Source organism: Coenobita brevimanus, chromosome 55 (assembly GCF_032717465.1).
Source record: "Coenobita brevimanus isolate Jiangsu-jjx chromosome 55, ASM3271746v2, whole genome shotgun sequence".
NCBI classification, from domain to species: Eukaryota; Metazoa; Arthropoda; class Malacostraca; order Decapoda; family Coenobitidae; genus Coenobita; species Coenobita brevimanus.
In genome coordinates, this window is record NC_137008.1 from 33,650,513 (window position 1) to 33,676,845 (window position 26,333).

The 26,333-nt window shown below is 44.5% G+C and overlaps 1 protein-coding gene across 1 annotated transcript in view; it reads right to left on the bottom strand.

Annotated features, from left to right (window-relative positions):
- HUWE1 (HECT, UBA and WWE domain containing E3 ubiquitin protein ligase 1) overlaps positions 1 to 26,333 on the bottom strand; it is a 1,134,422-nt gene that overhangs the window by 423,681 nt on the left and 684,408 nt on the right. The window contains exon 38 of the mRNA XM_080273518.1: positions 20,285 to 20,450. Coding sequence (XP_080129644.1) covers positions 20,285 to 20,450 — 166 coding nt within the window. The remainder of the gene's footprint in view (positions 1 to 20,284; positions 20,451 to 26,333) is intronic.

Here is a 26,333-nt window from a genome sequence, read left to right on the forward strand (position 1 = left end):
TGTTGTAGCGGCGAAGGTTTTCCAAAGTCCGCTTGCCTCGAGTGTCACGTCCTTCCCTGCGCTCGTCCTCGCCCTCGAGAACCACCATCACCTCGTCCAGGAACTTCCGACGGTACAGGCGCTTTGTTGCCACGATCACTCCTTGGTCCATTGGTTGAATGAGAGCAGTCGTATTAGGTGGCAGAAACATGCACCTAATACGGCCATTCTCAGCAACCAAATCCTTGTCGCACGGGTGGGCAGGTGCAATTTCGAGGAAGGAGAGCCTTTACCTGGTCGCGAGGAATTCCCAGTGTCTTCGTCTGGTAATGTATGACCTCCTTGACGAAGTGATGGTGAAACCAGTCTTTGAAAATCACAGCTGTGAACCATGCTTTCAAAGAATGGTACCATACGACAGGAAGGACATCCATCACCCCACGAAGGCACCGAGGCTGCTTTGCACGGCCAACAATAACGGGCTTAAGCCGGTGCATGCCGTTAGCATTGGCACAACACAAAGCAGATATCCGTTCCCAGAAAGCTTGCGGCCAGGTACACGCTTTCTCCGTCTCATCGGCGAGTGTTCGTTGGCACCGAGCGATAGAATAGGCCAGTTTTCGTCAGCGTTATAGACTTGACCGAGAGTGAGGCCCTCCCTGTCGATCAAGCCTTTCACCTTGTGCCGAACTCGTCCACTCCATCCTCGTTGGCGTCCAATGCTTCGCAATGTGCTTTACGGTTAGTAAGGCCATGTCGCAACTTGAACGCGAGGAGCCAACCCTCGGATGCCTTGAAGTCTAGGGCGTCGTGAAGCCTTGCAAACTTCTCAGCAGCAGCCTTCAGCTCCTCGTTCCACGCACCATCACACCAGCTGCACGTTGCTGTCGATACCAAATCAACGTGGAGCGGTCGATCTCTGCATACTTGGGAGTAAACATAACCTTCCTCTCCACGTTGCGTTTGCTTCTCGACGAGAAGTCAGCCGTGTACTGCATGAGCTTGTCTCGGGAACGCTTGATATCAAAAACAAAGTCGACCGGGCCAGGTTGAACTCGCGGGAGAATGCGAGAGGAAGACCAACCGCATCAACCTTCTCCAATATCTCCCGTTTCTTCTCCAGAGTCAACACCACTCTCTTCCTTTTCTCAGGAGGCGGGGCCATCATCACACACACTAAGAGTAGGGCAGAGAGCAGCAGGAGGCCTTGCAGCAAGTACGGCACCACCACAAAAGCGAGCACGTGGGCAGCCATGACGAACAGCGCAGGTCCAGTCGCGGTGAGAGACAGGCGGGAAGTGGGGATGATGCAGCGGCGCTCTATCGGACGTCGGAGGAATGACGAACCAAAACAATGCTCTCACGCGGCGCGCGCGGCAAGTTCAAATTACGGACGGCAAAAAATCGGTTTTTTTTCCAATTTTTTTGGATTTTCGGACCATTTTGGGAATGTTTGATCCCAGGACGATAAGGTTCGGTTAGTGGGGATGTTCGGTTATTGGGCGTCCGGATATTAGAGTGATTACTGTATTCTCATAATCGAAAATACTGTACTTTCCACTACAGCAGAATTTTTTCCTGTCATTTAGACTTTTTCATCATAATATAGACACACAAAAGGCACTGATTTCATCATGAAACAAATTTTCTGTTTCCATCATTCACATCAACAGAGCAGTGGAACGAGGTACCGCATTTCCTCCTCCCTTCTGCCTTACTCCACTCCACCATATTTTCCTTCATAACAATTTTTTCCTGTGATTTGTACTTTTTCATCATAACATACACACATGAAAATTTTCAATAAAAAATAAGGCACTTATTTCATCATGAAACAAACTTTCTGCTTCCATTATTCACGTAAATGGAGAGAGCGCAACAGGCTTGACGCACCACGTTTCCTCCTCCCACCTCCCTCCCTACCTCCTCTTCCATCTCCTCATCTGTGCAAATATCCCCCTCTCCAGGATCGTCAGTACCCTCCGAACCATTCTCATCACTGGAAATAGCAGATGAATGTACAGGGGAAAACGATGAGCGCACAGTGGAGGACTCACGTGATCCTCCTTCCTCACATGACGCATAAATATCGACACTCATCATGGCGGTCGCTTTCCTGAGGGGAAGAGTCACTTTCTCCACTCGCAACTGGTGATACTGTAATGTCACCTCAACTTCTCTCCCTATTGCACTATCACTAAGGCCTTTTCTTTTCTGACCTTTGGACTTCATTGGTGTTGAAGTCAGCAGCTGCGGGCACTCAGACAAGGATCCGGACACAAGGAAAACTTTTTGCATAGGTCTATCGATTACCGAGGTATGCAGGTAACTGGAGCATGACTCAGATGTGTGCAGGAGGGTTGCCAGCGGCTGCATAATGTGGAAATAACTCGCGGAATTTTCAAACAATGCTGCAAAATACCAGATCATGTATACGTGTCACCCAGAGGCCCCGGGGACATGTATACATGACACCCGGACAGGATGGGTTAAGAAAAGAAAGGCTGAAGGAATCAAAAGGAAAGCTGAGAGAGGAGGAAGGAAGACTGAAAGTAGAAAAAAAGCTGAGAGAAGAGGAAAGAAGGTTGGAAGAGGAAGATTGGCATAAAAAGGAAGGAGAAAGGCTTATAGATGAAGGAGAAAGGCTTACAAAAGAGGGAGAAAGACACAGAGAAGATAAGAAGAGAAGGTGTATGACAGAAAAAGTCTGAAATAATAGGAAGGCAGGCTGGAAGAAAGAGGAAGGCTGAAAGAAGAGATGAAAAGATGAAAGAAGAGGGAGGAAAAAGAATAGATATGAGAGGAAATGAAGCAAGTGGGAGATGACAGGAAATGAAACAAGAGGGAGAGCTGAGAGGGAATTAACCATGAGGATGAGGTGAATCATTCTTTCCTCTTCGTTCTGCCTGTGGATGACGTGGATGACTATACTGAGTGACAAGCCAAATGGTGTCCTGTACACCAGAAAACCATTTACTACGCTGGGTGGTAACCACATAACCAAATTATGGCACCTGGTAATTTAGTGGTAAATTAAGGCACTCCAAACAGATTGAGCCAGTGAAGGTTTATATCCAAGTGGCATTACTCTGGGATGAGTGAGGCTGGTCACTCTCATCTTAAATGTCAGTATCAACTTTCCTAGCCCCAGGCTCCTACGCTCCTCATGAGGCAATGCATGATTTGGTGATGGATGAATAGATGGCTAAGGTGAAAGGAAATACAGCTATATGCAGGAACAAAGTGGGTGTGGCAGGAAGAACCACAGGAGGTGAGGAGGTGTGGTGGTTCAGAGGACAAGGGGGCAGTAAGTGGAAAGAAAGAAAGAAAGAAAAAAAAGAATGAGGGAGAGAGAGAGAGAGAGAGAGATAGAAGGGCAGAGAGTTGGAGAGGGGAGGAGAGGGGACAGAGAGAGAGAGGAGTGGGGAGTTGGAGAGGGGAAGAGAGGGGAGAGAGAGAGACAGAGAGAGGAGTGGGGAGTTGGAAAGGAGAGGAGAGAGGGGTAGGAGGGGGGAGTTGGAGAGGAGAGGGGGGAGTTGGAGAGGAGAGGAGAGAGTGGAGAGGAGGTGAGAGAAGGGAAAGGGTGGAGAGGAGGTGAGAGGAGAGAGTGGACAGGAGGGGAGGGGAGAGGAGAAAGGGAGAGAGAGGGGGAGAGGAGAGATGGAGAGAAGAGAGAGAGAGAGAGAGAGAGAGAGAGAGAGAGAGAGAGAGAGAGAGAGAGAGAGAGAGAGAGAGAGGACCAAGAGGAAGTTGGATGGAATGCATGAGGAGTGAGAGAGAAATCAGATGTGGAGGATGACTTAAAGGGGAACTAAGAAAATGGCGGGGAAAGGGAGCTGGCAGTGAAGGAGAGAAGCAAGCACAGACACAGCATGGAAGTGATGCTGGGAAGGACAGGAAGGAGGGCAGATGAGAAGACTGTCAAGCTGGGGTGCAGGGAGGAAGAAAAGGAAGGTAACTATGGAAAAGGAAGAGGTTGCTAAAAAAAAAAAAAAAAAAAAAAAAAAAAAAAAAAGGGAAGGGAGAGAGAGAGAGAGAGAGAGAGAGGGTAGCTGGGAGGGAGGAAGGGAAGAAGGGTGTAAGGGATGATGGAAGCAGAGAGAGGTAACTGGAAGGATGGAATGAAAGAGAGGAAACTGCAAGAATGGACAAAAGGAAATAAAAATTGCTGGAAGGATGGATGGAAACAAAGATAACTGTAAATAGATGCGCAAACAGTTGCCAAACGCACAATTGCGCACTGTTGTGCTCCGGTGAATATCGTTTGCGCATTGCGCACCGAATGAGACCAAATGCAATATTGCGCTTTCGCACTTGAAAAGGAAGGTGCACAAACGCAAAATTTCCTTGCGCTTGCACAACTAAATTTGCGCTTATGCACCTACCTTGCACACCTGTCCTGTGGATTGCGCACTGCACAATCCAAGGGACACGTGGTCTTGGGAGCTTCCCGTATGTCTGGACAAGGGATGAGGGAGGCTCGGGCGGATCGCGAGGGTTCTGCTGGGGGGAGGCGGAAGGGATGGAGGGTAGTAGCATTTCTTAAAATGCTTCAAGAGAGAGAATGTATTTTAATATTTTTTAAATTATTATTAGTAGTAAATAATAATAAATTAAAAACACATTATTTATTAAGAGTAGCATATGGAATTCCTTACAAAAATCATTAAAACATATTATTTAAATCAAATACCCACAGCCTAATAAATTATTAGGCCATGGATATTTGATTTAAATAATATGTTTTAATGATTTTTGTTAGGAATTACACATGTTATTGTATATCTATAATGAATTATTAAATAAAATGTCTTGCAAAAATGCAGATAAAAGTAAAACTGGCAACATCACAGCCTTTGTTTCCCTGTCCCTCCGCTTTGCAGCCCGCTCACTCCTCTGTTTGAACTTCCACAAGTGAAAAAGTTACTACATGACAGTACTGTGATACCAGCTCTAATGTATGGAAGTGAAGCTTTGACCTTGTTTGAGGGACACAAGTCAAGAATGAGAACAGTGAAAATAAATGAGTTATCTGAGAGGAGCATGTGGAGTTACATGGAGAGACAGACTGACAAATGAAGAAGTGAAGGATCATTGTGGTGTGGATGTGATAGGATGCGTTAGGAGAAACACACTGAGGTGGTTTGGACATATGGAGAGTGAGATACTAACGAGGAGAGTGTATGTGAGTGAGGTGGAGGGGGGAGAGGGAGGGGGAGGCCAAGGATGAGATGGAGGGATGGAGTGGAGAAGTATATGTGAGAGGGAGGTGTGAGCTGGGAGCAGGGCAGTGACATGGTGGAAGACAGGGTGACATGGAGGCGATTTGATGTTTGTTTGTGGCCAGTGGCCACCCCTTACGGGATTAAGGCGTCTGGTAACAGATAGATAGACAGAATAATAATAAATAAAAGTAAGTATGCTAATTTATTTAAATATCTCAATATTTTACTGCAATTCCCACAAATATATGCAAATGGTTTGTGCTAATGCTTAGTGACACTGCGCAGGCTAAATATTATATTGCGCACTTGTGCAAATTACGAATAATATAAAATAATAATAATACGTAAAAGTATATAAGTAAGTATGCTATTTTATTAAATCTCTCAACATTTAACAGTAAGTCCCACAAATATATGCAAATGGTCTGCGCTTGCGCTTTGCAACATTGCGTAAACTAAATACTTGTCAGATTGCGCACTTGTGCTTGCGCAAGGTAGTGAACTGTGGATTGTGCATTGCCCTTGTGCAAGGTTCTTCTTCGTTTGCGCTGCCCATCACTGGTGGAAGGAAGGAAGAAAAGAAAGAAAAGTAGCTGGAAGGAGGGAATGAAAAAAAAAATAGCTGGAAGGAAGGAAAGGCAGCCTGATGGCTGGAAGGAAGGAAAGGAAGCATGATAGCTGGAAGGATGGAAAGAAAGCATGACAGCTGGAAGGAAGGAAAGAAAGCATGATGGCTGGAAGAAGGAAAGAAAGTATGATGGCAGGAAGGAAGGAAAGAAAGCAAGATAGCTGAAGGATGGAAAGAAAGTAAGTTAGCTGGAAGGAAGGAAAGAAAGCCTGATAGCTGAAGGAAGGAAAGAAAGCATGATGGCTGGAAGGAAGGAAAACTAGATACTGGAAGGGAGGAAAGCAAGATACTGGAAGGAAGCAAGGAAGGAAACAATGGTTGCTAGAAGGAAAGACGGAAGGAAGGAAAGAAAGGTAGCTGGAAGGAAGGAAAGAAAGGTAGCTGGAAGGAAGGAAAGAAAGATAGCTGGAAGGAAGGAGAGAAAGCATGATAGCTGGAAGGAAGGAAGGAAAGAAAGGTAGTTGGAAGGAAGGAAAGAAAGATAGCTGGAAGGAAGGAAAGAAAGCATGATAGGTGGAAGGAAGGAAGGAAAGAAAGGTAACTGGAAGGAAGGAAAGGTAGCTGGAAGGAAGGAAAGAAAGGAAGCTGGAAGGAAGGAAAGAAAGGTAGCTAGAGGGTAGGAAGGAAAGAAATATAGCTGGAAGGAAGGAAGAAATGAAAGGAATAAATATAGCTGAAAGGAAGAAAGGAAAAGGAAAGGTAGCTGGAAGGAAGGTAAGATAGCTGAAAGGATGGAAGGCATGAAAGATAGCTGAAAGGAGGGAAAGAGGGAAAAAAAGGTTACTGGAAGAAAGGAATGTAGGATGGAAAGGAATGTAGGATGGAAAGAAAGGCTGTTGGATGGAAGGAAGGATGGAGGGAAGGAAAAAAAGGTTGCTGGAAGGAAAGGAGGAAGGAAAGATAGGTATCTGGAAGAAAGGAATGAATGAAGGAAAGAAAGGTAGCTGGAAGGAGGGACGAAAAGTATGGTAGCTGGAGGGAAGGAAGGAAAGAATGGTAGCTAAAAGGAAGGAAAGACAGGCAGCTAGAAGGAATGAAGGAATGAAAAATAACTGACGGGAAGAAAGGAAAGAAAGGTGGCAGGAAGGAAAATGAGGCAGCTGGAAGGAAGGAAGGAAGGGAAGGAGGAGAAAATGGGTAGTTGGGAGGAATGTAGGGAAGGATGATAGATGGGAAGATGGAAAGGAGGGAGGGCAGCTGGAGAAAAGGAAGAGGAGTACCTGAGAAAGAAGGGAGCTGGGAGAAAGGATAACAAAGACGTAGTGGTGCAACCGATATGATTCGCCTAATAAATATACTGTATCACCAATTTTGCATTTTTTCCAATACTGGACCGATACCAAATTTTACTGCTGATATCAGAATATATAGAATACTGTTGGAAGAACCATTAAGATGTCTTTTATTCAAACTTCCATTCATTGCTTATCCAAATTCAGTGTGAGTGTTGTTACCTTGACGCTTTCAGTCTTACTGAAAATCATTAAAGGTTCAGAAAAAAAAAAAAAAAAAAAAAAAAAAAAAAAAAAAAAGGGTCAAAAGGAGTGAGTGGAAACAGGCAGCGTGTAAGTAAGGAGCCCGTGCAGATTTATGTATGGAAACGGTGAACACACAGGCTGTCAACATAAGCACGGACTGTCTGCAACCATCAGTTCCTACATTATATAGTTGCAATATTTACATAACTAGGTAAATGCAGCCCTGTTTTACTCCAGTACTTTTTATTTTTTAATGCAAGAAGGAAGGAACCAAAGGCCAGGAGCCCACAAACCATTCCTTCCAAGGAAAAACAAAAACAATACAACGGAGGGCCATATTCAAGATCCATTCATTTTGAGATGCCTGGACACACTGCGTGTGAAAGACTAGAGATTATAAGAAGAAGGAAATGCAGACAGAGAAAGACAGTTCCAGAGTTGACCTGTTGCATAAATGAAGGGCTGGGAGCAGCAGTTAACTCTTGCATTAGAAAATTGGACAGAAAAAGGATGACAGTTCGTTGCTAGACGGATCCTGTGCACCCGTCGTAATGGTGGAGGGGTGCAAGTACTGTATATAGTTCACAGGAGCAGTGACCATTGAAGCAGCGGCAGAAAGGAGATAAAGATGCAACAGTGCAGCGAAGAACAGAGGTTGACGGGAGCCAGTATGAGAAGAAGAGTTAATGAGACGATAAGCTTTTGATTCCACCTTGTTGAGAAGAGCTGTATTTGGGGAGCCTCCCCAAACGAGAGTTGTACTCTACACAGGGGTGAATAAAACCTGTGTATAAAGTCAACAATTGTGCGGGGGTAAAGAGGGTATGGGGTCAGCTTAGCACACCTAATCTCTTGGAAGCAGATTTTACAGATCTTTCCAAGATAAATCCCAAGAAAATGTGAAACCCCAAGTATGTTTAAAGATGATGCAGGATTAAGCTGGATATTATTAAACATTAGTGGGTACTCCTATGGAAGATTCTGACAGGCTGATAGGTGCATGAGCCGAGTTTTTGACGATTTAACAAAAACAAGATTACTTTTACCCCAGTCAGAGATACAAGCCAAGTCACAAATTGGGTGTGCCATTGCCTCATCCCTAGTTTGTTGAAGTAACTGCTGAGATGGACACTGCAAGAAAAAAATGGAAAGATGAAGATTGGAATCATCAGCAGATTCGTGGATTGGGTTAGATGTACAGCTTAGGTCAATGATGAGTAAAAGGAAGAATTGGTGACAGGACAGAGCCCTGAGAAACATCACTATTAATACATCTGGGAGAAAAACAGTGGCCATCTACAACAGCAGCTATAGAACGACCAGTGAGGAAGCTAGAAATGAAGGCACGGACAGACAGATAGAAGGAGAGAAACCATAAGAGGGAAGTGTGGAAATTAAAGATTTATGCCGGACTCAATCGAAAGCCTTTGAGATATCAAGTGCAACAGCAAGGCTTTCGCCAAAGTCCCGAAAGGGGGATGAACAGGAGTCTGAAAGGTAGGTGAGATGACTGCCAGTGGTGCATCCCAAATGGGAACCAATACTGACGATCAGAAAGAAGGTTGCGATAGGAGAGATGCTTTAAAATTTTTTTGTTAAGAATAGAATTGAAAGCTTTCAAGATAGAGGATGTTAAAGCACTTGGGTGATAGAGGGTTGGTAATGGTCACCCTTCCTTGGTATGGGCTGAATGAGAGCAGACTTACAGCAAGAAAGAAAGGTACAAGTTGACAGACAAAGGTAAAAGAGTTTACCTAGGCAGGGTGTAAGCACGGAAGCAGAGTTCTTGAGGACAACAGGAGGGACTCCATTATGCCCACGTGTCTTGTTAATATTGAGGCCAATGATTGCAGAAAATACATCAGCTGAAGAAATTTTAATGTCAACCATGAGGAATTCAGAAGACGGAAGTGATGGAGGAACAGCACCAGAATCACCTAAGGTGGAACTGGATGAGAAAGTCTGAGTGAAGAGATCTGCTTTATCTGTAAAAGAAATAGCCACTTAGCCATCACAGTGAAAACCAGGAGGGAAGGATGATGAGGTTAAGTTGTTAGAAAGGTTTTTGGCAAGGTTCCCGAGGGAGCAGGAAGAATTCGAGTTGGAGAGTTCAGGGCATTTAGTACGGATGAAATTATTTTTAGCAGAGCGAAGAACAGACTTAGCACGATTCTAAGCAGAAACATAAAAAAATATGAGATTCAGGGGTGGGTTGGCTCCAGTGCCTTTTATAGGCCTTCTCCTTGTGTGGAGAGCATTAGAACAAACGTGATAAAACCAAGGTCTCTTTGCATTAGTCAAGGGATACGAGAAACGAATTATGTTTCCATACCTGAGAGAATACCTCCTTAATGCGGAAGATCTACTCAGATGGCTCTCAGCCATGAAAGCAATAATCATTCCAGGGAAAATAAATGTTTTGCTTGAGGGCCTCCCATTCAGAAACTCCAAGTACCACAACTGATGCTTCTTTGGGGGATCTACAGGCCTTACTGGAGCTATAGGACAAGGTGATAAGGTTGTGGTTGGAGAAACCCAACAGAGAGGAAAGATTGATAGTGTAAGCAGAAGGATTAGTTGTACAGATGAGGTCAAATATGTTGGAACTCTCTCCAAAACGATCAGGGGTACAGGTAAGGTGGTGTACTCTACAATCTGCTCTATGTCATTAAAGACAGAAAAGATGCAGGGTTGTTTACCAGGTGGATCACTGAAAGATGAGAAGAGCCAAAAGTGGTGGTGAACACTGAACACTGAAATCTAGAATGGAGATTTCTGAGAAAGGAGAAATGGATAGGATGTGTTCCATCATGTAAGTAAGACAGTCAAAGAATTTTTCATAATCAGTATGGGGGATGAGTAAACAGCACAGATATATTTAGTCAGAGAACAACAGGAAAGCCGAAGCCAAAGGGTTGAGAATTCAGAAGAATCAAGTTCAGGAACACGAGGGCAAGATGAATCATTGCATACAAATACACAACAGCCATCTTTGACTCTGGAATGAGTATCGAGGAAGTAGGAGGACACAGAGAAGGGTTTGCCATCAGTTGCCTCAGACAGCAGAGTCTCAGTTAGGAAGAGAAGGTGAGGTTTAGAGGAGGAGAGGTGGTGCTCAAGAGAGAGAAAGTTAGAGGAATGGCCACAAATGCTGCAGGAATGAAGAAGTGCGTCAGATAGTGGTTCCAGGCACATTGCTGGGTCGTTGCCTGGAGAGGGGCAGATGGTGGGGGCATTTATGCCCCCCCCCCCCAATCCAAGGCTTGATTATGAGATGCCATTTAGGTTAAATTTTGAATAGGAAGTGTAGTGTGTAATGTATAAGTAGTTTGGTTTTGACAGTTAGAGAAGCTTGTATAGGAGAGTATGCTGACATACTCTCTATGTTACTGAAACACTGAAAAAGTTCAGTACAGGGGGATGGTCAGGAACTAATCCCCAGGGCTGATGAAATGGGAGATCCAGCTCTCCCTGTCATCAGCTTTCCATCTACCTTGGAAGTACAGGCAAACCCTGATTTACGATACCCTCAGATGCAATACCCCGAAATAGCGATGGGGTAGAAATACCACCCTTCCCCACCTATCGTAGGCCTACCCCCAGCTTTGCGATGGGTTTTTAATTTTTATTTTACTGATTTTGATGACATTTTAAACTTAAGTTTTGTAATGAAGTTGATTTACAAACTGTTTTTAGACTTGGATTAATGAGTTTTAGTCATCGGTGGAGCGAACACTGTTATTTGAGGTATAGATTCTCCCCCACCAGATGAGGTACAAAACAGTGTGGACAACTAGGCGACTCAACAAAGAATATATTGTGTCTGTCCACTGAACATCTAACCTATCATGGAATACATAACTATAATTTAAAATAAATATTACTGACATGAAAGCCATCAAGTGTATACAGTTCATGCAAGACGAAAACTGTGACATCGATAAATCATGTGTTTTGGGCTGCTCAAAGAAAAATGCTTTGAATATACAATGGAATTTCTAAACAAATGTTGGAAAATAAGAGAGAAGAAAGTATAGGGGCTCAGCAACCACAGCAGTAATTAAAACAACATAAAGAGGGGCCACTGAAAAGGCTATCCCGATCGCCATCGCATCATCGATCGATAAATCATGTGTTTACATTTGGGCTGTTCAAGGGAAAACACTTTTAAAATATAAAGAAACTTCTAAATAAATGTTGGAAAATAAGAGAGAAGAAAACAAAGGAGCTCAGCAACCAGAACAGTAACTATCTATCTATCTATCTACTGCCAGATGCCTAAATCCCGTAAGGGGTGGCCACAAACAAATCGCCTCCATGTCACCATGTCCCCCGCCATTTCATTGCCCTGCTCCCAGCTCACACCCCCTTCTCTCATATACCTCTCCACTACATCCCTCCATCTCATCCTTGACCTCCCCCTCCCTCCACCTCACTCACATACACTTTCTTCGTCAGTCTCTCACTCCCCATCCCCTCCACATGGCCAAACCAACTCAATGTGTTTCTCCTAACACTTCGTATCACATCCACAGTAACTAACACAACACAAAGAGGGGTCACTGAATAGGAGCCTTCGATCGCGTCATCGATCGCATTCCCCATCTTGGGAATTCCCTGTCAAAACATCAATGATTTTCCGTCACAAGAATTCGCACTTGGACAATTCTCCATCATTCATACATTATTATTATGCAAAGCAAGTCTTTATTTAACTGTTCCGGGACCGTCCAAAAGCTGGATTGTATACAATGCTCCTGCATCTGGACCAAGTTTGAATACAAGTCAGAGATCACATTCTCCAGTGAGCTTGACTGGGTACAAGTGAGATGGGTACTGGTTTTAGGCTTAGATTAGCTTCTTTTACAGCTGTTAGGCCATTTACATTGGCTTTAAACTTTTTTTGGACTCACATGGGCGAGTTTAGGACTTGGTTGGGGGAGGAAACCCGCTTAAAAACACATTACTATAATTTACGTTATCTACCCCAAAATACAATAATGCACTTAGTGATGGGTTTTTACTCAACCAATATCAATGTTAAACCAGGATTTGCCTGTACTGCCCTGCTTGACTGGTGCTCCACACATGACAGCACCCTTAATGTTTTTTAATACAGGCAAAGAAATCAGTCGGGATATTCCAGTGGAGATCTCACAGGGTCTCAGGAGTTCTCACAGTACATCCCATTTTACTGAGTCAAACGCCTTCTTGAGATCCACATAGGTGGCAAGCAGATCTTGTCGATACTCAAGGCAGTGTTCCACGAAAACTCAAAGAGTTAGGATGTGGTCAACTGTAAGCTTCTGGGATGTAAATCCAGACTGCTCAAGCCTCTGAAACTTTAACAAATGGTCCCAGACACACATCAGGAGAATGTAAGCATGAACCCTGCCTAGCACACTGAGCACTGTAAAACCATGCTAGTTACTAGTCACGCTGGCCCCCTTTCCCTTCCCGGATAGGGGTGACCAAGCCCCTTGTCCAGTCAGGAGGAATGATATCTGCCCAGCAAAAGGCTTTTATGACTAATGTCCTGATCACGGCTTCACCCTCAGCTTTGACCAGTTCTCCCGGGATGCCACAAAAACTGGCTGCTCTACCAATTTTCAACCTATCCACTGCCTTCTCAATTTCCTCTGGAGAAGGCACAGTGACATCAATTGGTGAGAGAACAGTCAATGGCTGTACACCAGCTGATAGGAGCTCTCCACTGGGAAGTGCAGCCATATACAGTTGCTCAAAGTACTCAGCTCTACTCGTCCCAGACCCGAGCCGCCCATCTGCTGTCCAAACAGAATTAACCTGAGAGGCAGGTCTGGAATGAAGCTTCTTGAATGCCTGGTAAGCAGGATGAAGGTCATTTGCACGAAAACTGCCTTGCACCTCCTCAGCGTTTCCTTGACATACCTCTCATCAGCAAAACTCATGCCCATCGAGACAGAAGTCTGTATTGCTCCTGATCCCCAGCCAGTATGGCTGCACAACTCTTCTCAATTGTGGCCAATGTCCCTGGTGAGACAAAACCCCTCCCTGATTTCAGGCGCTCTCCAACATACTCACCAGCTACTGCCATGGTAGCATATTTAAACGTATCCAATTGTTTAACATGGTCCTCAACAATAATGAGCACTTCCAGCCCATTTGAGACTGCCACTGCATACTCATCAACACACTCCTCATCCCTGAGTTTATCATGATGGAACTGTTTTAAGTAACACCTTGAGCTTCTCTCAGGTGTTACTTGTAGCCTTATGCAACAAGTCTGTTATCAGAAGCAAAGAACTCTGCACTCCTGAAAACCCTGCAGTTCTGAAGGATCCTCCAGTGAGAACTATTAAGGATGTGGCCAATTTTCTTTGTAATCCCTCTGGTATTGGAATACCAAGTCCAGCAGTGAAGATCTAGCCACTGGAACCAGAATCCAGCAATTTTCAGCTTATGGGACTGTGAAACACAGAAGGTGAGAACTATTGGAATTCCTGGTTCCACAGCCATAGAAAACTTCACATTCCTCAAAGCCTTTCCTGTCTGTGCTATAGTCATGGCGCACGAGTCTGAAAGTTTCATTATCATGCCTTGCCAACCTACCAGTCAACAATGTGTCCGATTTCACGTATGATGAACATAAGAAACAATTGTCAGTATTATTTGAATGGCCAAATATGCAGGCAGTAATGAAGAATACCATCAATTATAGTTCATTTTGAGTCTCAAAGAATAAATACTGCCACAGACAGCTGTTTCGTTCATTTATATGGTCGTTGATTATAATTTGTAAAGAGACTGAACACTGCCCTCCACTGACCAAAGCAGTGCACCCAGCTGATCCACTATCTGTTAACTATAAAATATCTATGCTGTATTCTGACACGATACCTCAATACACAGGTCACCTTGTACCCTTATTTCCTGGATTATCATCCACAAAATATATGACATTGCAATACTGTTGGTTATTGCTGGTGGTGGATTAACTGATGGCAGATGAATTATGACACTCCTAAACTTCAAATCATTCTCACACTCACATTCATTTATCCACAGTCTCATGGTAAACGCATAATATAAACTAATAATCAAAACTGACACCTTATTACATCACCACAAATCACTCTACATGGTATGTATGTTGTAACTCAGTTGGGTGCGCTCTCTCTCTCTCTTTCTCTGGGGTGTTAGAGCTACATTTTTCGTAAACGAAAATAGCTGCCTGCTACTGTACTGACTTTCTGAAACTTACAACCCAGAGAATTAACCATACTCTTTATTAATGCCTGCATATTTGGCCATTAAAACAACAATGACAACTGTCTCCTATGCTTATCATATTATACACAAAGTCGGACGCACTGCTGACCAGTAGGTTGCCAGGGCACGATAAAGTAACCTTCAGACTTGTGTTCCGCGACTATAGTAACCACAATGAAGTCACCCGGGATCATGAGTGTATCCTGTGAGAGGTCCTGTTCCACAATTGAGCCAAGTTTAAACAGCTCCTTCTCTTCACGATCACTCATCTCACTCGGAGCACACATAGAAATAAGTAAGAAGAAGCCCTAGGAATGCTTCACCCTTACTAGCATTAAACACTCATCAAATGGGGATACCCTGTCAAACATAAGAGACAAAGTTAGCAGCAATTGCCACAGCAACTCATTTTGCTTGGAGCATACACAGCAGTGAGATTAAACCCATTCATCTTCACCAGCATTATATGCTCATCAACCGGAGTAGCCCAGCTGGCATGAGATAAAGGATGTGGCAACTGCCAAGGCAACATTTCAAAGCTGGGCAGCTTCGTCACAACCAGACCAGTAATATGTACAACCATTACTACTGACCTCACAATGCCCGGCCCACCTCATTTCAGACAGTGCAGCTATGACAAACCCTGAATCACCCAAACTCTATGACAAAAAAGAGAGCTCTAACCAGTCATTAAATGTTATGGTGTAAATGTTCTGTATGTTTTAGCTCATGCATTTCTCCATTTAAAACACAAAGATGCACATAAATATACACGGTATAGATGGAACGGGGATCGTGTTGAAAGGAGCCTGATTGATTACGTGCTAGTAGAGTGGTCAATGCTGGGAATGGTTGCTGATACAAGGGCTGTGAGAGGCCAATGTGGAGGCCTGTCAGATCATATGATTATGCTATGCAAGACCAAGCTCAGAGGAGTAAGGTGCACCACGAGAGAAAGAAGCAGTCAGGGAGAAAGACTGAAAGTCAAGCAGCTGAGGATCAATGATGTGGCAGATGAATACAGGACCAAAGTAGGGGAGGAGTTGGGATTAGTGAATTGGAATTACATGGATCTGGAGAGCCTGTGGAATGCATGTAGGGACTGCTTAGTTTGGAATGCTAAAGCGGAGTGTGGTGTGGCATGAGTAACAACAAAGAAGAAAGGTACGGCATCGTGGGATGAAGAGGTTAAGAAAATATGCTGCTTAGTTTGGAATGCTAAAGCGGAGTGTGGTGTGGCATGAGTAACAACAAAGAAGAAAGGTACGGCATCGTGGGATGAAGAGGTTAAGAAAATATGCTGCTTAGTTTGGAATGCTAAAGCGGAGTGTGGTGTGGCATGAGTAACAACAAAGAAGAAAGGTACGGCATCGTGGGATGAAGAGGTTAAGAAAGCAGTGGAGGAAAAGAGGGAGAGGTGGCTAGAGTGGTTACAGAACAGGGGTTCAATCAAAATAAGTAATGAAAATGTTGAGAGTATGAAGCACATAAAGAAACCAGTGAAGAGGAAAAAGGAGGAGGCAAGTGATGATCTAGGAAGAAAAATGAATGCAAATTACTCTGAAAACAGAAAGTTATTCTGGAAAGAGGTGCAGATATATAGAGGTGACACCAGAAAGAAATGTGAAAGTGCTAGGGATGTAAGTGGTAGATTATCAACCCATGGGGATGAAGTAGGGGCCAGGTGGAAAGAATATTTTGAAAGCCTGATGAATGAGAATAACGAGAGCAGAGCCACTGTAAACATGATTGGTTTTGGGGGTGTGCAGAGGAATGCAGTGCCCAGAAATGTGACACTCGCACAAGTGAAGAAAGCCGCGAAGCAGCTGCAAAATGGGAAAACAGCTGGGGTTGATGAGGTGTATTTAGAGATGATAAAGTGCAGTGGAGAAAGCGGAGAGAAGTGCTTGTTGGAAATATGTAAGTGGGCATGGTTGAGTGAAACTGTGCCATTAGAGTGGAAAAAGGCAGTGATTGTACCCCTGTACAAAAATAAAGGCGAGCGAAGTAAGTGCAAGAATTATCATGGCATAAGCTTATTGAGTATTGAAGGGAAGGTGTATGGAAGAATTATTATAGAAATAGTAAGGGAGAGATCAGAAGTCCTAGCGAGTAATGAACAGGGTTGCTTTAGGAGTGGCAGAGGATGTGTGACTCTAATATCTGCAGTGAGATAGGCAGTGGAGAAGGGTTGTGAGAAGGACCATAAGGTGTATATGGCTTTATGGATCCGGAAAAAGCATACAACAAAGCAGACAGAGAAGGACCGTGGAAGGTTCTGCGCATGTACTGTACAGTGTAGATGGTGAGCTCCTAGGTGGCGTCAAGAATTTTTATGAAGGTAATGAGGCATGTGTTAGGGTAAATGGGCATTAAAGTTAATGGTTCATGACCAATGTGAGTGTGCAACAAGGTTGTGTGATGCCCCCATGATTGTTTAATATAAATATGGATGGGGTGATAAGAGAAGTAAAAACATGAGTAACAGAGAAAGGGATGGCATTAGTAATGAATGGTGATGAATGTAATATCTCACACTTGTTATATGTTGATGATGCAGAGCTACCTGGAAACACCAGACAAGAACTTGGTAGACTTGTGCAGAGTTTTGCTGATGTCTGTGAGGACTGCGCCTTGAGAGTAAATGCAGAAAGGAGTAAAGTGATGATAACTGAGAGAGAAGGTGACTCCCAGTGTGATGTTACAGTGAATGGAGAGAGACTGGAATTGGTGAGAGAGTTCAAATACCTGGGTAGTGGTAGAAAGGAGGAGAATATGTACAAAAGAGGAGGAAAGTAGAGTGACACAAGGAAGGTAGGTAGCTGGGCCTTGATAAGAAATAAAGGCTTGAGAGTTGGAGCTGCATGAGGCTTACATGAAGGAGTGTTAGTGCCAACTTTAACATATGGATGTGGGACTATGGTATGGCATGAAAATGAAAAGTCAAGAGTGAAAGCAATGGAGATGGGACTGCTGAAGAATGTATGTGGAGTACAGAAAGTGGACAGGATACGAAATAATGTGATTCATGAAAGATGCGGAGTGAGGAAGTCTGTGGACACCAGAATCAAAGAGAATGTACTGAAATGGTATAGTAATGAGGAGAGAATGGATAACAACAGAGTAGTGAAAAATGTATATCTGAGCAAATTTGAAGGAGGGAGGAGATGAGGTAGGCCATGAAGGGATATGGTGAAGGAGTATGAGGAAGAGAGGTATGGAAGTCAGTGAAGCTTGGAGACTGACAAGAGATTGAGCTGGCTGGATGAATGTTGTGAGAAGTGCATGATCAGGGATTTGGCACCCCTTTTTAACATGACAGAGTTTGGATCGACTCTATTGGATGTGTTTATGTGAAGCTACAGAATGTGGTGAAAGTTTCTGAATCAGATAGGACCAGGATTTCCGGGGCTTGAATGATGAGTGAATGGAAGCGTGGCCCATTGGAATGGGCAAACTTGGGCTGTCGGAACGTTGCTACTCCTCACCTTGCCTTAGGGTGAGAAAGGAGGTCCGGATGATGATGATAATGATTGGGCTGTCTGAACATTGCTACTCCTCACCCTGCCTTAGGGTGGGAAAGGAGGTCTGGATGATGATGATGATTTTTCCATTCACAACTGTAAACAGAATCTGGGATATGGTCATATTTTTGGAAAATAATCATCATCACAGCCTTAGTTCACACCTAAACTAGTGGGGAAAATGGTGCATGAAAACTTATAAAAGTAAGGTCATTCAGTATAATAAAGCTTTATTAATGTTTTATCGTTACTCAGCCAATTCCCATCCAATTCCAATTATCGGGTAATTTTTCCCAACCATCACAGATGCTGAAATTAGCTGACTTTTGCCGGCAATTTACTGCACAAGAAAGATGGGAGCTGGAAGGAAGCAAGGAAAGAAAGAAAGAAAGGAGGGGAACTGGAAGGCAGATGGGAAGGGAGAAAGGGAGGAAAAGAGGAATGGTGAGAGGGGAAAGAGAAGGAACAGAAGGAGAATGGAAAGGGTGGTATGAGGAGGGAGGGAGGGAGGGAAGAGACTGGAAAGTGAGATAAAAAACTATAGGAGAAAAAAAAAAAAAAAAAAGGGAATGGAATGATGGGAATGAAGGAGGGGGATGACTGGATGGAAAGAAAAAGAATATAAAGGGGAAAAGAATGGAAGAAAAATGTGGGAAAAAAGGGAAGGTAAAGAGTTGGATGGAAGAGGTGGGAAGGAGTAGGACTGAAGGCAAGGTAGGCCAAATGTCATCAAGTAATATCAAGAGGTGAGGGCTGGTGAAGAGTCAGAGGCACAGGGAGGTAAGGTGGGGGCTGGTGAGGAGGACTGGAAAGAGGTCAGAGATGATGGACGGGGAGGCATCACAGGTTACGAATGGGGAGGAGCCAGAAGTGAGGGCTGGGAAGCAGTCAGAGGTGAGGCCTGGGAAGGGGTCTGAGGTGAGGGCTGGGATGAGGTCAGAGGTGAGGGCTGCTGATGTCTTAGATGCGATGACTGCAGAGGAATCAGATGTGATGACTGCAGAGAAATCAGAGGTGAGGGCTGGGGAGGGGTCGGAGGTGAGGGCTGGGGAGGGGTCGGAGGTGAGGGCTGGGGAGGGGTCGGAGGCTAGGGCTGGGGAGGGGTCGGAGGCTAGGGCTGGGGAGGGGTCGGAGGCTAGGGCTGGGGAGGGGTCGGAGGCTAGGGCTGGGGAGGGGTCGGAGGCAATAGTTGGGGAGGGGTCGGAGGCAATGGCTGGGGAGGGGTTGGAGGCAATAGTTGGGGAGGGGTTGGAGGCAATGGTTGGGGAGGGGTTGGAGGCAATGGTTGGGGAGGGGTTGGAGGCAATGGTTGGGGAGGGGTTGGAGGCAATGGTTGGGGAGGGGTTGGAGGCAATGGTTGGGGAGGGGTTGGAGGCAATGGTTGGGGAGGGGTTGGAGGCAATGGTTGGGGAGGGGTTGGAGGCAATGGTTGGGGAGGGGTTGGAGGCAATGGTTGGGGAGGGGTTGGAGGCAATGGCTGGGGAGGGGTCAGAGGCTACGGCTAAGAAGGGGTCAGAAGTGAAGACTGAGGAGGGGTCAGAAGTAAGGGATGGGGAGGGATCAGAGGTGAGGGTTGGTGTGAGGTTAGATTAGAGGGCTAATGATAGGTCAGAGACGAGGGTTGGTGGGGTTACAGGTGACAGCAAGAAAGAATGTGTGTGTGTGTGTGCGTGTGTGTGTGCATGTGTGTGTGTGTGTGTGTGTCTGTCTGTGTGTGTGTGTCTGTGTGTGTGTGTGTGTCTGTGTGTGTGTGTGTGTCTGTGTGTGTCTGTGTGTGTGTGTATATATGTGTGTGTGTGTGTGTGTGTGTGTGTGTGTGTGTGTGTGTGTGTGTGTGTGTGTGTGTGTGTGTGTGTGTGTGTGTGTGTGTGTGTCTGTGTGTGTGTGTATATGTGTGTGTGTGTGTGTGTGTGTGTGTGTGTGTGTGTGTGTGTGCACTCATGTACTCACACATGCACAAGCTTATGAGCATGTGTGTGTTTTATAAAAAGAAAGAAAAAACGAAAGATGGGGTGGGGAGGTGAGACTGCTGAAAGGTACTGTGAGGTTGGGCTGGGTGGGGGCTGAGGTTTGGTGATGGCAGAAGGAGGGGTAGGAGGGGTGGGAGGTGTTGGGTGTAGGTGGTGGGGGTGGGGAGGTTGAGAGGGGAGGGTCACAGGGTAGAGGTAGGTTGGGATGGTTAAGGAGAGTGCAGGTCACCTCTGGAGTATGGTGGTGGTGGTGGTGTGGGTGCGTGGGGTGACAGTGTGGTACCTGAGCACCCCGCGCTGGCGACCGGGTCTGCTGTTGAGTCGTGCACTCGCAGCTGCAGGCACCTCGCGGGGGTTCTGGAACAGCGGGTGTGTAGGGATGGCATTGCTTCCAGCTGCACAGAAGGAGCAGACAAAACGTATCATTATTACAACCATCACAACCAGTAATTTAACTGCCACCACATCATTATCATCAATTTCATTACAAAACTATCATCACCACACAGCCTCTATATCCCTGAAATATGTAAGGCAGACTTAAACAAATACCATTTTCATCAATATCCTCAACATTATCATAACTCAATTTATTAATAATTTAATGTGGAAAGTAATATCCAAAAATACAAAAAGGGAAATACAAAAGTAGAAGTTTCTCATTTTCATGCAATATCCCCCTAAACAGGGAAAATAATTCAGCCACTCATTTTTTTTTCTCTCTCTCTTTTATGTTTTTTGAAACTTAGGAGGAGGAGGACGACAGTGAAGGCAATGATAATGATCAATGACACGGATGCCCTAACTGCCACAAAAAAACAGGTGTCACTGGGGGACAGACACCTTCCAGCCACTCGCTGTTCTGGTGTACGGATATTGGAAATCCACTGCTCACCACTTATTCCAAGTAGCCTTAAACCTCTTAAAGAACATGAAGCAGAAACTGTTCCTAGACCTTCCTTCACAAACAATATAAGGCAACAGTACTCCGCAATATCTATAAGCTTGGGGAATATGGTCATTATGGATAACTGGATTCATATGTTACTTACAGGGGAATATAGTCATTATGGATAACTGGATTCATATGTTACACTTATGATTTTCCATCCAACCATCTATTCATTCATTCCTCACCCAATTCTGTACTGCCCCTCAAATCAATAGTGTTGGGGCCTGGGGATGACTAGCATATTTAATCAAAACATTTCAAGCAAGAATGACCAATGATATGACCCTGATTAATAAGTAAGCAATACACCCTAACTTCCCCTTGGACTCTAACTTTTACAGGCCACATCATGTGTGAGCAACTCAACTCACTAGACCACCTGCCACAATAGTTTTCAAGCAAAGTGAACCTTGGTCCTTCGTCAAAAAATTATCTTTAAAGAGTACGTAGCCTGAAAAAAAAAAAAAAAAAAAAAAAAAAAAAAATCAGTATGAAATTCAAGTATCACCTGTTACTATTAATGGACAGGAAGGTAACACACCCACTTGAGGAAAAATATGTAAAAAATCATGAAAGAAAGATAGCTGCGATTATATCGGCATATGCTCCACAGGCAGGATTGGATGAATCAGAGAAAGATAGATTTTGGGATGATTTAATACGTGTAGTAGGTGGTATGCAGGATGATGAGATAGTGATTTTGGGAGGGGACTTAAATGGTCATGTAGGTGAAGCAGCACAAGGTTATGAAGGAGTGCATGGGGGATGTGCGTATCGTCTAAAGAATGCAGAAGGGGAAAGGATACTCGAGTTTGGGGAGGCAACGGACATGATTGTGTGCAACACATATTTTAGGAAAAGAGACAGTAGTTTAATTACGTATGAGTGGGGGAAATAGCAGTCAGATAGATTATTTTCTGGTTAGGAGGGCCGATAGGAGGTTAGTGAGGGATGTTAAAGTTATAGGAAGTGAGGAGTGTGTGCAGCAGCACAAACTATTGATTTGTGATATGGTGCTTAAAGAACATGTAATGAAAAAGAGGACTTATGTACCTTGGAGGAAAATATGGAAGCTGAAAAACCAAGTAGTAAGGGATGCCTTCTATAACAAGTTGAGGAGAGTGGTGGCTGAACAGGGAGCTGTAGACAGAGGCATTAATGAACAGTACAGAGCCCTCAAGAACAATTTATTGAGAGTTACTGATGTAACATGCGGCTGGACAAGAGGACCACCAAGACATAGAGTAACTTGGTGGTGGGATGAGGGTGTAGAAGCTGCAATTAAGGAGAAAAGAAGGCTTTTCCGGGAATGGAAGAAGGGTGGTAGCAAAGAGGAATATTTGGCTGCCAAGCGTAACGCTAGAAGAGAGGTATACAGGGCAAAGTCTGAGTCACAGAGACAATTACTTGATAACCTAAATCATGGGGAAAGGAAAAATATATTTAGGGTGGCAGGTCAGGTGAAGAGGGATAATCGGGATATCATAGGTGAGCAGTGTGTGAAGAATGAAGAAGGAAGGGTAGTGGTGAACAGTGAGGATATTAAAGATGCATGGAGAGAGCATTATAACCGGTTGTTGAATGAGGAGTTTGACTGGGACAGGGAAGGTTTGGAGCCAGCAGATTCAGTGTCTGGCCCTTGGCCTTTGATTGATACTGCTACTGTGAGTGAGGCAATAGGCAGGATGAGGGTGGGGAAGGCAGCAGGTGTGTCTGGGTTGACTGCCGAAATGTTGAAGGCCTCAGGCGATATAGGGGTGAGTTTAGTCACTGACCTGATAAATAGGATTATTTATGAGTGTGTTGTCCCAGATGATTGGCTGAAGAGTGTAATTGTAAATGTGTATAAAGGGAAGGGTGATGCCGTGGAAAGAGGAAATTATAGAGGTATAAAGCTTTTAGATCAGATAATGAAGGTAATGGAGAGAGTTTTAGAAGGTATGATTAGAGAAAGAGTGAATACTGATGAGATGCAGTTTGGGTTCATGCCAGGTAGGGGGACCACTGATGCCACATTCATTGTTCGACAGCTTCAGGAAAAATATATTGGTAGAAGAAGGGATCTTTATTTTGTTTTTGTTGATTTAGAAAAGGCCTTTGACAGATTCCCTAGAGAGGTGGTGAAGTGGGCAATGAGAAAGCTTGGCTTGGAGGAGTGGCTGGTTAGGGTGGTTATGGCCATGTATGTGGGTGCTCACACCCAGGTGAGAGTGAAGGGAGATTTGAGTGATGAGTTTTCCGTGAATGTTGGTGTGCATCAGGGGTCAGTCTTGAGTCCCATGTTGTTTATCATGGTACTTGAAGCCCTTTCACGTGACTTTAGAAATGGACTCCCATGGAAGTAGTTGTATGCTGATGATTTGGTGTTGATTGCAGAGAATGAAAGGGAGGCGGAGGAAAGGTTTAGGAAGTGGAGAGATGGTATGGGGCACAAGGGTTTAAGGGTAAATGCAGATAAAACAAAAGTGGTGATATCTAGGGTTGGTGGCGGTACTGTCAAAGACGAGGGAGAGTGGCCATGCGCAGTTTGCCACAAGGGCGTGGGAAGTAATTCCATCTTGTGCAGTGTGTGTGATAAATGGGTGCATAAGAGATGTAGTGGTATCAGAGGTAGACTGCGAGATAATGCTGATTTTATGTGTACGGCATGCCGGGGTGAGCAGGTGGAGATTGTCAGACGTGAAAGGATTGAACTTGCTGGTGAATCTCTTGAGTGTGTGGAAGAGTTTTGTTATTTGGGAGACATGTTGTGTGCTGGAGGTGGGGCTGGAGCTAGCTCTGTGGCTAGGGTGAGAAGTGGTTGGAAGAAGTTCAGGGAGCTCTTGCCTCTCCTGACATTGAGAGGGCTCTCCCTACGTGCTAAGGGGTCTTTGTATGCAGTATGTGTTAGGAGTGCAATGCTGTATGGCAGTGAGACCTGGGCAGTGAAGGAGGAAGATATTCGCCGGCTCAGACGTACAGAAATGACAATGATTAGGTGGATGTGCAGTGCGTCCCTGCGTCCAAGGCCTGGAGGGGCTGGGTTTACAATGGAAGAGTTGAGAGGTAGGATGGGACTGGAGTGTATTGGTGTTGTGATGAGGAGAGGTAGATTGAGGTGGTTTGGACATGTGGAGAGGATGGGGGATGATAATTGGGTGAGGAAGGTGAGAAGTATTAATATTGGGGGTGGGGTTATGAGGGGTAGACCGAGAAAGACATGGGACGAGGTCATTAAGTGTGACCTTAGGGTTAAGGGACTGAACAGGGAGGCTGCAATGGATCGTGCAGAGTGGAGAGCCGCCATTAGGTGACCAAGGCCGACACATGCAAGCATGTTGGAGTCTTTAAAAACGAAACGAAAAACGAAACGATAACCAAATTTCCTATCGAGAGATGTGATGAGGTAACATACATCAAGAGTGAAAAGGAAGATATGAAAGTGGAAGAATTATCAATACCATAGGTGAATGCATGTGCTAAATAATCATCCCCACATCATTCAAGGCTAAGCAATCATGCACACATCATTCAAGGCTACGCAATCATGCACACACCATTCAAGGCTAAGCAATTGTCCACACATCATTCAAGGCTAAGCAATCATCCACACATCATTCAAGGCTAAGCAACTGTCCACACATCATTCAAGCTAAGCAGCTGTCCACACATCATTCAAGGCTAAGCAACTGTCCACACATCATTCAAACTTCTGGAATCCTGCCTGCATCTTACAAGGCTAACCATCCTTCCACTGGTTTCCCCCCCCCTCCCTTCTTTACAAAGTTTATTTACACCTCTCACAATCAATCTGTTACAGTGTGGTGTCAAAACCTGCCATAAGCCTCTCCATACATAGCTCATCCAACTAACTTGATCTTGCATCAGCTGCCTCCCCAACTAAGAACTTAGTATTACCACACTTTTGCCATTTAGCCTATGTTTCTGGAAACTGGAAATTAGCCATACACTCACGTCTGTCTAAATATCTGGGAGAGAGAGAGAGAGAGAGAGAGAGAGAGAGTTAATTCTGAATGCAATTGCCAACTAAAAAATAAATTAGTCAATTATTATTACTCTTCTTGTGTTGCTATGTATGAAGCTGTAAACTCGGATATCAGATTGCACACAAACAACATTAACCCCTTGGCTGCGACATTCCTTTTAAAAGTTCAATCAACATGCTGCGACGTTCCTTTTAAAATCCACGAATCAGTTTCAAAAGTTGTGCCCTGTATTTAGACATTAGTACTTTGTGCATTCATCTTCCCATGCTTGGGGTTGCCAGTTCATCCTTTTAGCATCCTCCACACTGCATCATGCAACCACGAGAGCCCAGTTTGCTTCAGGAAGTCGTGGCATCTACAGGTGATCTGTCACATTTGCCCCAGCCCTCAACTTCACATTGTGTTACCAAGAAAAGAGGTGCTAGAGTCCATAATTCACAGAAAAAGAAGTATGCACCTACTAGTGACAGCAATTCTAGTCATTCTAGTGTGGAATATACGGTAAAACCTCAGAAAAAACAAGCCAGCACACCAAGCTCCAAGCGATGCCAACCCACCTATGTTACACCACTGTGGCTCACACACTTGTCAACTTCAAGCCCCTCAAGAAAAGTGACTGAACATATGTAAATAAATGACAAAGTTTAAGTGCATGTGGCTAAATACATGGAAAATGAAAGAGCCTGGTGTAAGTTATGTACAGTAACCTCTCAATTAATGCGAGTTTAACCCCTTAACTGTGGGGCATCACTTTTGTGACGCTTGGGAGCAAGGGATCATACCATGGGGCGTTGCTTTTGTGATTCAGTGTTATTTTGAATTCACCCGGGCTTCCAAGTGGTGGCTTGTATCATCTATCAGTACTGCCAATGTCCAACACTAGTCAGCACTCCTAATCTCATCTGTACTCCCATCCATTGCTGACAATTTAGCCACTTCTCCCTGTTCTTGACTCCCCTCCCTACCCCCCCCTCCATTACCCTATCCTCTCGCCTGCCCGGCCGTGCTACGCTAAGTAAATCTTCCCTGGAATTTTTCACTGATTTCATCCATTGAAATAAGCCCTATGCCCTATTCTTATACCAAATAATATATACAAGAAAGAAATAAGGTAAGTGAGAGTGCCATACACCTGGAATTGGCTAACTATCACCTGACAACACCTCACGTGCACTCGTTCGCTAATTTTCGCTGTTTATTTCCCCTTGAAATATGCCATATAATCTATTTTCGTAGTAAATATACATAGGAGGAGGGAAGGGAGAAGCCTAACTGATATTTACATTCACCTGGAACTACCTAATTTATAATGTATTGTCTAGATTTCCTGCCAATCATTT